General features: G+C 45.4%; 1 protein-coding gene across 1 annotated transcript in view; it reads left to right on the top strand.

Moving 5' to 3' along the window:
• Nucleotides 1-9,389: 9,389 nt before the first annotated feature.
• The window catches only part of DIXDC1 (DIX domain containing 1), a 57,535-nt gene continuing 54,458 nt past the window's right edge, over nt 9,390-12,466 (top strand). The window contains exon 1 of the mRNA XM_088017522.1: nt 9,390-9,449. Within this exon, the coding sequence (XP_087873648.1) occupies nt 9,390-9,449 (60 nt within the window). The remainder of the gene's footprint in view (nt 9,450-12,466) is intronic.

The following is a 12,466-nucleotide window of genomic DNA, read 5'->3' as shown; positions in this document are numbered from 1 at the left end:
CAGCCAGTAAATCCAGACACTTCGCGCGCGGGACCCCACAGGCCTTGGCTGGGGCGGAGCGGGGCTGTGATCTGGACGCCCAGGAGGCGGGTTTCCATCTGCAGAAGACGGAGCTGCCCGGGCCCGTCCTGGCATTCAGGGAGGCGGGGCGGCGTCGGCCCGCAGGAGGCGGGTCAGGGAGGTAGGGGGCGGGGTCAGGGCCTGCTGGGGTTGCTGTCTGGGCCGTTAGGAGGCGGAGCCGGCCAAGGAAGGGGCGGGGCCTAGGTTGTCAGGGTCTGGCTCGCGCCGGCAAGAGGTGGGTGGGGCCGGGCGGGGGCCGGGCGGGGGCCGGCCTCCGCGTCACCATGGCATCAGGAACGCAGCGGCGACGCCGTAGCAGGAGGGGGCCGAGCTCAGAAGGGCTGGGGACAGAGATGCTGAACCAGACACACCGATGATTTAAGAGGTAGGTGCTGAAAGGGGGGGAAGGGAGCCCGGGGCGTGGGGGGGGTGCCTGGAAAATATACTTACCACTGGTTGAGCGTCCAGATCAGAAAGGGGGACACACCTAGGGGTTAGATGGGGGGGGGGCGTTGCTGGAAAGAAGGAGGCGGAAGTTTCAGGTTCTGAGCCGGCTCTGAGCCCTACAGGTTCTTAGGGTGAAGTTCCAGATTCAGACTTTCAGAGCTTGGAGTAGTAATGCACGTCCCCTTTCAGTCTGTATGCCATCCTTCCCGAATACCGATGCCCATCGATTTATCCCTAAGAGGGATGATTCCTTAGGACGAACACAGTACTGAGAATGGAATCACAGCACAAAATACTTGGTAAATCATAGTATTGACTTCATAGAATGTGAGTATTTAAAACACTTGGAACAGTACATAGTATGCAGTCAAATGTTGGCTGCCATTATCATCATTATCATCATTTTCCCGGCCTCTTCTCTGGCGTAGACCTAGAGCAAGTGGATTTGGAAGAAGTGGCTAGAAAACTTCCTCCACTACTAATTGGCAGAGCAACTCTCTAGCCTGTTTACTATTAGCTGGGGCGTAATACCAAGAACTTTATTTCCAACGGTTATTTACTATGACGGTCCAATAAGATGATGTAGGTGATAACACTTTGTAAACTTAAAGTGCTATGTAAAAATTTCTGCCTTAAAATATAAATGCAGCCTTTCTAGGTTAAAATGGAATTGCTGAGGATGAATGGAAGTACCCACAAGCAGAGCTCCCAGTATTTGTCTTGATTGTCTTCAGAATTCTTACTGTGGTCATTTACTGATAACCTTAGGGAAGAGGGAAAACGCATTGTTGGTTGACTGATAGGGAAGCATTGCTCTTTACTTTATTACTATTAAGCCTAAGTGGCTAGTTTTTAAAATATCACTGGTTTAGTCCTGCTATGATTATAATATCTTTGGCTGGATTTCCTGCTAACCAGGGTCCCATTTCTGAAACTTCTCGATGACTTAAGTTGATAGATTTGGGGCAGGGGACTGACACTACTAGATTGGTTTAGCTCTGGAATTTTTTTTCCTGTCCTGTATTTTTGTACATTCTCCCTCTTCCTATTTTAAGGTGGCCCTGATCCGGCTTTTCTAGGGACTCTGAAGATGGGGACTCAAGTGGTTAGGAGACTCTGTAACTCCCTGCTGCCAGCAGAACCCTCTGTAAGTTTCTGGTGTACTGTTGAAAGGAGTGTGATGACATTAATGGAATTTTGGTACAGTTCCACAACTGGGGGATTTCTCCATCAAGACTCAGATCTTGGAACAAAATTGGCATATATTTGCTTTCTTTTCTTGCTTCCCCTTCTTGTAGAAATTCTATCTCCCTTGATTCATTATTAATAAAATCAGGGAGAAGTTGAAAAATTATAGCAATTAATCAGATATATGCAGTTTAAAAGATTTAAATAATGCATGTTAATTATAGGGCATTTGGGAAATATTGCAAACCATGATTTTGTTTATTTTTTTATTTTAATTTTTTAAAAGATTTTATTTATTTATTTGAGAGAGAGAGAGGGAGAGAGCATGAGCAGCAGGGAGGGGTGGAGGGAGAGGGAGAAGCAGACTCCCCACTGACCCAGGTGCCCTTAAAACAAACATTTTAACAATTAACAAACATCAAGTTAAATAAAAGCAAGAGTCAAGGGGTGCCAGGGTGGCTCAGTTGGGTTAAGCATCCAACTCTTGATTTTTGCTCAGGTCATGATCTCAGGGTCATGAGCTCCAGCCCTGCACTGGGTTCCACACTCAGTGGGGAGTCTGCTTCTCTCCTTCTCCCTCTGCCCCTCTCTCAGCTTGTGCTCTCTCTTTCTCTCTCAAATAAATAATAAATAAATCTTTTTAAAAATGTTTGTTTTATTACTGTTACAAGTGTTTGGTAAACATTATAATGGTTCTAATTTTCTTGACAATTTTTCTGTTTGTTCAACTTTTAGATTCCCCTCCCCCATTGTAAATAACATTGATTTCCTCATTTAAGACTTTTTTCCTTAGGATTGGGTTCCAGAAGTAGAATTCCTAGGTCAAAGGAGGTGAACATTTTAAGTAATAAGTTACCTTTTAAAAGAAGAATCATGGTATCAAATTATATATACATCTTCCAAAAGGCAGAGGGTCATCAGCTGAGAGATAGAAGGGTTCTTTGTAGAAATCTGGCCACCTCTTGCAATGAGACCTTAGGTCCTGCAGAAAGATTATTTCATGATAGTGTGGTTAGTAATGTGGAGCACTAACATATTATGAATTGCAGTCCAGAGGTATGGGGGCTTGCCTAGTGTTTCACAGTAGAGACATTCAAGGGTCACTTCTAAAATAGCCACCAGATGTCGCTAGTCTTTTTTTTTTTTTTTTTTTTTTAAGATTCTATTTATTTATTTGACAGAGAGAGACACAGCGAGAGAAGGAACACAAGCAGGGGGAGCGGGAGAGGGAGAAGCAGGCTCCTGGCTGAGCAGGGAGCCCGATGCGGGGCTCGATCCCAGGACCCTGGGATCACAACCTGAGCCGAAGGCAGAGGCCTAACGACTGAGCCACCCAGGCGCCCCCAGATGTCGCTAGTCTTAATTTAATTTTTACCTTAGGATAACCAGCTGATGACTTTTGAGATGTGAATTTAAAAAATTCATGTAGAATGTATTTGCATATCTGCCTAAGTACAGTTTATATTAAGCACTAGCATCTGGTGATTACTTTGGCAACATCCTACTCTAGGCTCTTAACCGTTCTGTCTCTTTTTCCCTTTTTCTTCCCACCCAGTCTGTCACACTCACCCTGTACACTCTGTCCCCCCATACTAATATTGGATTCTTAGTTTTACTAGTCTTACTATTCTTTCTTTCAGTCTTGTTTCTTGCCTCTGTGTGTATTCATGTATTTATGTGTAATTGTGAGTTTCTTAAGTTTTTTTGCTAAAAGAATGGGATCTGGCATATAATGACATATAATAGGCACTCAATATATTTAGTGAATGTTTAATGAAAAAATGCATTGATGAAGGAGAAGAAAATATAGAAGGCTACCAGAAATTATTTATATTTGTCTTGGAAATACACTGAAAGAGACAAAGATTCCTACTTTTAAATTAACTAGAATTAAATGCTAAGTAATATAGAACGTGCTATGACCTTTGAATTATAAAAAGAGGAGTATTCATTCATTCAGCCAGGCTTTATTGAGCATCTACTATCTGCCAGGAAACATTTTTGGTTCTGGAGATAAACCAGATAAACCAGTAACAAAACATACAAAATTCCCTGCTCTCATGGACCTTACATTCTGGGCAGGGAGATACTGACAATAAGCAAACAGACAAGTTAATATAGAATACACAAGACAGTGATGAATGCTAGGAAGAAAAATACAAATAAATTAGGCAAAGAGGAATGGGAGTGCCTGGATGAAGGGGTGCTGTCATTTTATTTTATTTATTTATTGTTTTTTAAGTAGGCTCCACACCCAAGGTGGAGCCCAATGCAGGGCTTGAACTCACAACCACAGGATCAAGACCTGAGCTGAAATTAAAAGTCAGGTGCTTAACCATCTAAGCCACTCAAGTGCCCTGGGTATTGTCATTTCAAATAGGGTAGTCAGAGAAGGCTGAACAGGTAAAAGTGATATTTGAGCAGAAACCTGAAAAAAGAACAGGAATGAGGGCGCCTGGGTGGCTCAGCTGGTTAAGCGACTGCCTTCGGCTCAGGTCATGATCCTGGAGTCCTGGGATCGAGTCCCGCATCGGGCTCCCTGCTCAGCAGGGAGTCTGCTTCTCCCTCTGGCCCTCTTCCCTCTCGTGCTCTCTCTCTCTCATTCTCCCTCTCTCTCAAATAAATAAATAAATAATCTTTAAAAAAAAAAAGAACAGGAATGAACCATGGGTTATCTAGGACTTGAGTATTTGAGACAGATTAAGATCAGATATGCCTTGATTTTAAGAAAACTAAAAGGGGTCAGAGGAGTTTTATGAGGAAGCATAACTTGAAATAGGCATAGTAAAGATTTGAGTAGCAGAAGTGTGGGACATTTTAGGCAGAAGGACAGTTGTGAAGGAATGGGAGGTGAAAATGAGCCCTGGGAACGTGTGAGACAGAGAGGGGCCTGCTAACCTGAGCATAGGCAATTTGGGGGAGGGCCTTAAGAGCGGGGCATGAGGAATTTATATCTGACAGGAAAAAGGAGTGTTTGAGAACACTTGACCATTTGAGCAGGAGGATGAATGCATTGTCTCAGTAAGATTAAGGCTGGCAGAAAAGCCAGGAGACAGAACAGTTTAGGAGCCAGGACACGTTTGGGGCCTTTGCCAGTAGATATGAGCCCTTTTGTGTACATTTATGCTGATGTCTCTGAAGATAAATGCAGTAGAAATTGTAAACATATGTTACTGCCAAGAAACTCGCTAATGTGTGAAAATAGAAAAAGATTAAGAAATTATTTCAGAGACATTTAAAATATTTCCATTGACAATTTTGATTATCTGTTTATTCAGACCATCTTTCTGCTTCTTTATAGTCATTAATGATTGCCCACGATGGATGTCTTAAATTGACAGAGGTGTGAATTTCACACATTTCCACACAGGGAGAAGTCAGTCAATATTTTCACCGAATGACAGTTCTATTTAAGGCTTACTTAGGCCAACATATTATTATCTGTATTAATATAAGTGATGAATGAGTTTGCCAATGTTTCCTCCACTCATTCATTCATGCATTCAACTAAAAACATTTACTGAGTACCTTTTATGTCTCGAGCATCATGTAAAAGTATTGATTGCATAATGATTAAGAACCTGGACTTTGGCTTCACCACTTAGCTAATTACTTATCCTCCAGACCCCTCTTTCTTCATCTGTAAAATGGGGATACTAAAAAAACCCCTACTGTTTATAGTAATTGTGATCATCAAATGAGCTAATGTATGTGAGTGCTTAGTATAGGGCTTTGCACATAGTAGAAGTTCAATTTTGCTATCATTATGGTTACCTATAGATATTTGGGTAGCTTTTAGTCGGTGAGGGAAGTATCTGTGCCATTACTGTTAAAATAATATAGGACTGAGGAGGTCTGGTCCAATTTCAGAAATCAGGCAGCGTGGCAGGGATAGGCAAAAAGCAGCTAGTTTGGACCCTTTGCCTCTCCTCACAGGCAGAGTGAATGACAGGCCAGCAGTGGTGGGAGTGGTTCCAGCCGCCTGGACGAGCTCTCAGTTTCCCCCTGTTCTAGCACTACGGGATGCAGATCATTGTCCCAGTTATTCCTGGTTCGTTTAGTTAACCCACTTACCCTCCCAGCTCTTATGCTGATAGGACAGCAGAGCGAGATGGGGCAGATGGAGGGAACAGTAAATGTTAGTGCTGCTTAGAGCTAAAGCTCAGTTCTTCACCTGGGCTATTTGGTAAGGCAGACCATGATAAATATGGTGAGCACATCTTCTGAGCAAAAAAAAAACCCAAACCCCTAGAGATTATATGCTCCAACAGGAATTTTGTGCTTTTTCCAAGTGTGAGAGGCAGACTATATGTGAAAATATTATAATTTTTGGAACATTCCAATAATTGTATGGGGAAAATGGCACAGAATATTATGAAATGGTACTATCTAAATTCAAATGAATTAAAATTAAATGCTACTTAAATTTTAGTCCTGCATTTGCGTTAGCCACATTTTAAGTGCTTACTAATCACGTGTGGCTAGTGGCCACTGGATTGGATGGCACAGATATAGAACACTTTCACCATCATAGAAAATTCTATTGCATACCAGTACTGTAGGATATGTGGTTGTTATAATTACAGATTTCTAGGGAATAGTGCAATTGTGGACCATATGCCCTATAATAAATCTTGTATCTGTTCACCACAGTTCCCTCTAAATCCTCCAGCATGCTGTGAGCATCAGAGGCATTTGGTTCAGATCTTAGCTCTCATATTGATTTGCTGAGTTCATGTAAATAGCTCTCCTAGTCTTCATTCCTCCATGTGCATCAAATATCTTTTTTTTTTTTAGCTTTAAAATCCAATGATTTAATGAGTCTTTTCCTAGGAATATTGAGCTCACAGGTCTTACTTGGATAAAGGACTTGTTCTTTGAGAAACAGTGACCTTTTGCCATATAACTATCAGCAGGACCTCCCTCTGATGTTTCAAATATTTACTTTGTCCAAAGCATGATGGGCCAGCAACCACTCAAAATCCTCTATCCAGGCACCCACCAACTGGGTGTTTTGTTTTGCATCACTATGCATGTAGATGCGTTGCATGCAATTTTTTGTTGGAAGTTTCGTGCTTCTCTTTTAAAAGGGCCTTGTTTCATTAACATGGGTTAGTGACTCACCTGATCGTATTATACCATGAGCTGTGGTCATGGCAAGGGGAATTCTTGGCAGCTAAATTCCCCAGTTAGTTACGAAGGACAGTGCTTTTCTGACTCATGGGCTGATCGGGTTCAGTTTGATCTGGTGCCATGGCTTTTCCCCAACCTTTGCCAGAATTGAATACAGAGCATTCAAGCAGCACCAGTCACAGAACACCTCTGGTGGCCTTCTGCTTCCTGCTTGCTGTGGTTGGGGTGGGGGTGGGGGGTGGGAGGTGTGTCTTTCTCAGAAGTATCATTGTGTTTAGCAGCTTTAAACATTCAGGCAAGATGTTGCTAGTTCTGGATGCTCCCTATCCGAGTTTCTTTTTTCTCTAAGTGAGCTGAGGAGCTGAGGAGGAGGTCATTAGGTTGAAAAGAACCGTTTCTGACTTTTCCTCCTAAGGTACCAGTGGGTATTTGGGGGAAGAAATTTGGGCCTTCTGCAAAATCATAAGCGTAGAGTCCTAGATCCTCAAACTGCCTTTATCACTGACCAGCTGTGTCCTTGGGCAAGGCCCTGACCTTCTTCGAGCCTTAACATTCTGTAAATCCTTCCCCGCCATCTGGGATCACGAGGTGTAATATAATATGGGTGTTCTTTCAGCTTCCAGTTTCCCTATAGAAACAAGAATGTGCACTGAGAGTACAAATGACTAGTAGTCCTAAAAATAAATAATCAAGGCTGTGACTTGAATAACTAGAAACAGAGCGGAGTAGCTCTCTTTCATTTGGGGAAGCTTTTACCTAACTCAAAACCTCCAGGGCATTTTTGTAGTATTTATTTAATTTTTCAAAATATTTAAATTTTGGTTAACATAGAGTGTAATATTGGCTTCAGGAGAATTTAGTGATTCATTACTTACATATAATACCCAGTGTTCATCGTAAAAAGTGCCCTCCTTAATACCGATCACCCATTCATCCCACCCCCCACCCACCTATAGTGTTTATTTCTTTTTTTCTTTAAAGATTTTATTTATTTATTTGACAGAGACACAGCGAGAAAGGGAACACAAGCCCAGGGGGAGTGGGAGAGGAAGAAGCAGGCTCCCCGCTGAGCAGGGAGCCCGATGCGGGGCTGGATCCCAGGACCCCAGGATCATGACCTGAGCCGAAGGCAGACGCTTAAGGACTGAGCCACCCAGGAACCCCTGTAGTGTTTATTTCAATTAAAACCCATTTAATTCATTTAAATCTCACTAAACATATGGGCTTTACATATTAGCAGTTATTTTTTGTTATTTGTTTTAAAGATTTATTTATTTTAGAGAGAGAGCGACAGAGCGGGGGGGGGGGGAGGTGCAGAGGGAGAGAGAATCCTGAAGCGGACTTCTCTCTGAGGAAGGGGGGGCGTGGCGGGGATTCCTCGCAGGACCCTGAGATCATAACCTGAGCCGAAATCAAGAGTCAGCGGCTCAACCAACTGAGCCACGCAGGCGCTCCTTAGCAGTTATTTTTAAAAGAAATACAGATTTTTTGGGTAAAGCCTTGGTGATCCTTGGTTTCCCCTTGATGTTTCTGTTATGATCCCGTGGTATTTCTTTACTACTATTTCTATTAAATGTGTTCTAATACTATTAATAACTAAAGCTCTATCCTCTTTTACCCCCCTCTCCTTCTGGTGGTTCTTCTCTTTCTTTTTTTTCTCTGTTTCCTTCTGCTTCCCCTTCTTTAGTCCAACCTCACTGTCCGGGCCCCTTACGGAAAAAGGTTGCTGTTTTCAGCTAGTCTGGGAGAAAAAAAATCCTGATTCACTCCCCTTTCCACCCATCTTGTGGTGGGGCGTTGGGCCTTAAATCAGCAGAACGTGTGTGTGCGCGCGTGTGCAGCGCGCGCTCACGCCGGCACGCCTGCCTGCAGGCCTGGTGTGTGAGCTCGCGTGTGATTACAAGCGCATGCATACGCCGGCACGCTCGCCGGTGTGTCGAGTGTATGTGTGTGCGCTCACGTGTATGTATGTTCGCAGCGCGCGCGCACACTACCCGCACGCCCGCCGGGGGCCTGGTGTGTATGTGTCTGCAGTGTAGGTACACAAGCCCGCCCCCAGCTCGGTGTATGTGTGTTGTACGGACAGAGAGAGAGAGAGAGAGAGAGAGAGAGAGAGTGTGTGTGTGTGTGTGTGTGTGTGTGCGCGAGAGAGTGTGTGTGTGTGCGAGAGAGAGAGAGAGAGAGTGTGTGTGTGTGTGTGTGTGTGTGTGTGCGTGCGGTGCGCGCACACACCAACCCGTCCGCGCGCCCGCGGTGCTCCCCCTTACGGACTCCTGGCCGGGGGCTGCCAGCCAGCGCCCCTCCACCCTTTGCGCGCCCAGCTGTTTCTATAGGAACCGCGACAGCGCCTGGGCCCCTCCGGCAGAGGCCCGGTGCGAGCATGCCCAGTGGAAGGCGCTAGTTTGGCTCGGGTCTAGGTTTCCAGTAAGTGAGTGGCCGGCGGGACTCCGGAGAGATCCCCATGAGCTGAGCAGAGAGTCTTTGTGTGCAGAGGGAGGAGGCGGCGGCGGCGGCCGCTGCCTGGCCTGGAGACCCCGCCCGGGGAGCCCCCGGCAGGAACAATGCTTGCCTGCCTGACCCGGGGGAACTTACTGGACGTCCTGCAGGAGGGCTTCAATGAGGTAACTGTCTGCTCCTCCCACTCCCAGCTCCCCTCCCCCAGCGCCTCCCGCCTAATCTCTGGAAGGGGTTCTCTGCCCCCATCCTCAGGCGGACCCCAGATCACTTCCGCCGCAGAGCCCTAAGGGGCCAAGGTGGTGGATACGGTGCCGACGAGATGGCTAACGGGGAGAAATCTGAAGGGCCGCCTGCCTCCAGTTCCCCTGAGCGATGCCCTTCCCTGGTGGCTTACCTGAGCCCAACAGACAGGACCAAAAACTCAGAGGTCATCTCCTTCCAAAAGAGGTGGTCTCCACTCTTCCCGGGGATTCTCCCCAAGAAAATCCCCAGGGAAGCCCCGGCACGTATGGCAAGAGTGCTCGTTCTATTTCAGGATCTAACTGGCTGGGCCAAGGTGGAATTGCCTTGGTGGAAAGTTTGAGAGGGCAGGGAGACTAGGTGGTCCACATGAAGTGCTCTCTTCGTGTTTGTATCTCTTTCCATTTTCTGGGCAGTGGATTTCTTCACAACCAAGGGCATGGTTGGCAGACAGGACCTAAGAGGAGAGAGGTTGCTTGAGTTCCTGGCCCCGTTCAGGGGAACCAGCATTTGATCCCTTCTGTGTGAGAGTGGGGGGACTGGACCGTCGATCTGACCGATAGTATGGACCAGGACTGGCTGGGGGTCTTTTTCTTTTCACTGTTTTCTCTCAGAATTCTGTTGTTTCTTCCATTTCCTTCTCTTGTGACCCAGGAAATTCTGGTTTAGGACTCTCCCCCCACCTTGTGATTTGCTCCCTGTGTCTTCCATTGCTTCCAAGCCCCACCCCTTTGGGTCACCTGATTCCAGCATCCAGGGAGACCTTTATTTTACAAGGAGACCCAGGCTGTTGGTTGTGTCTTTCATCTTTTCTTCCTCTCTCTCTTTCCACCTCTCTCTTCCCTCTATGTCCTTCTTAAATATAAGGCTTTTTGAAGATCAGTTTTTAGTTAAACAACACATGAATCCACTCTCTTCTTAATATGAACATTACAGGCAAGACTGCCTGCCTCTGGCCACCCCTCCAATCCTGGCCTGTTCCCCAGAGGTGACCCTTCTCATGAATGTGTGTGTAAGAGTTTCTTTCTCCCGCTGCACTGTACAATTCCTTTCCTCAATTCCTGTTTCTAATTAAAAAGCTCCACAGCCGACCTGTCTCAGAAGCTTCCCAGCCCTTGCCCCTGTGCCCCAGCCTTGTTCCTGATGCAGGAAAACTGCAGAAATGGTGTCCCCACCTAATGAACAGAGTTGGGATTTTCCTTTGGCCCAGGGATGTCACAGCCTTCACGGAAGGGTGGAGCTTGCATCCTGCCTGCACTGCAGGGCTCCTCATTTTGCATCAGCCCTCCCTGAACACAAGTAATGGAATTGTTAAGAAAGAGCCACAGTCTGAGAGATGAAACACCACGGAGCCCGGAAGCCACCTCTTTAAGTGCTACCAGTATTCCTGCTTCCTCTTCTCTCACTCTTGGCCTCTGGGCCTCCCCTGGTCTCAAGCTGCATACTGTCTGACCCATCTACCAATTGTGGCAGAAGCTCCTTAGGTCCTTCTATGGCTTCCCCCCTTTTTAACTCCCCCCCCCTCCCCGGGTGTCAGGTCCCACTGTCTTACTAGGCGGAGGAAACCAGCACAGTCAGCCCTAGCCTTTGCCTTCGGCTCCTTTTCAATTCCAGACCTTTCAACCAAAGAGCCGAAAGACTTGGCTGTCTTTTTCATGTTTTCGTGCTTCCATAAATACCCCCTGATCTCCCATTCTTGTAAGACATAAGGGCGAAGGACAGTGGGAGCGTTTTCCGTTTGTGGTGGGAACACAGTCTCTTCATCAAAACAACGCACACAACTTTATAATGAACTCAGGAATAATGCAGGAATGCCCCTTGTCCCTCTCTGATGTTTGATTTTCCTGCCCATCCTGTCTGCTTCCCTCTGTCCCCTTCATGGGCTTATGTAAAATCCATCCCTTCTATTTGTAGATTGGAACTCTGATAGCCAATAGGTATTTCTGGTTTCTCTGAGAAACTGATGTCATCTAAATACTACTCATAGTAATATGTTAAATCCCAATGGCCCCTGAGAGCTTAAATAATTCTTTCACATACATAATAAATTATATTAAATAATTCTTTTTACTTAGAGTATCATATCTAGTACTACTGAATACTGCTACGATTTGTTATTTCAGAGTTGATGGAGCCCTGACTGATTTATTCCAGCTTCTAGAGTTGCTTGATAGATCTAGTAATATTCTATCTCTTTTGTTAGAGTCATGTGATAAGGATGTAAGTAGGGACTTAAAAGCTGGTGTCAGAATACACTTTGATTCCTCTGAGAAGCTCTTCCTACTGAGGCTAAGAATACCACACATGTGTCCAATCATCTCTGGGGAATGATCCAAGCTTATCTGAAACCATTCTTCATCTCCCAGATGCTTTATAGATCTGTGTGGTTAGGGCTGTGACCTCATTCTGTTTGGCAGAGAAAACTGCCACAGGAAATGAAGCTATGGCTCTAATTCGTTAATTATAAGGGAACCCTGCAGCAGAGAGAAACCCTACCCTCTGAATCAAGGCTTCCCTCTACCCATTGTTGGCCCTGTTGTCAGTCCATTTGCCAGTATGCGTAACTGTGCATGACGATTTTCTTCTGCCACATTCCCTGGATAAAGCCCTTGCTTCAGCACACCTGACAAATTCCTCACAGAACTGATCTAGGTCAGTGTTGTCAGTGCAGTTCCTTTTATTGACATGGTTAATCTGCATTGTGAGTTATCCACAAATTTTGACTACCACCACATTCTGTAGCCTACCCTGGCTGTCATCCCCTGTCTCCTGTGCTCTGGACCTGGCCAGGCTATCCACAGTTCACATATTCCCCATTCTGCATGCGCCTCAAAGCTGTTTGTTTTCTCTGCTACTTGGTATTGATGTTGACCTATTAATGTTGTCTTTGGTCGATGTGCCAACATAAATTTCTGCAAGTGTTTTTCTGGGGGCTGAACTT

This window comes from Eumetopias jubatus, unplaced genomic scaffold (genome assembly GCF_037043125.1).
Source record: "Eumetopias jubatus isolate StellerSeaLion01/CBP00866 unplaced genomic scaffold, mEumJub1_p1.0 scaffold_13, whole genome shotgun sequence".
NCBI lineage: Eukaryota > Metazoa > Chordata > Mammalia > Carnivora > Otariidae > Eumetopias > Eumetopias jubatus.
The sequence above is the reverse complement of the archived record's forward strand: the minus strand, read 5'-3'. Positions and strand labels throughout refer to the sequence as shown.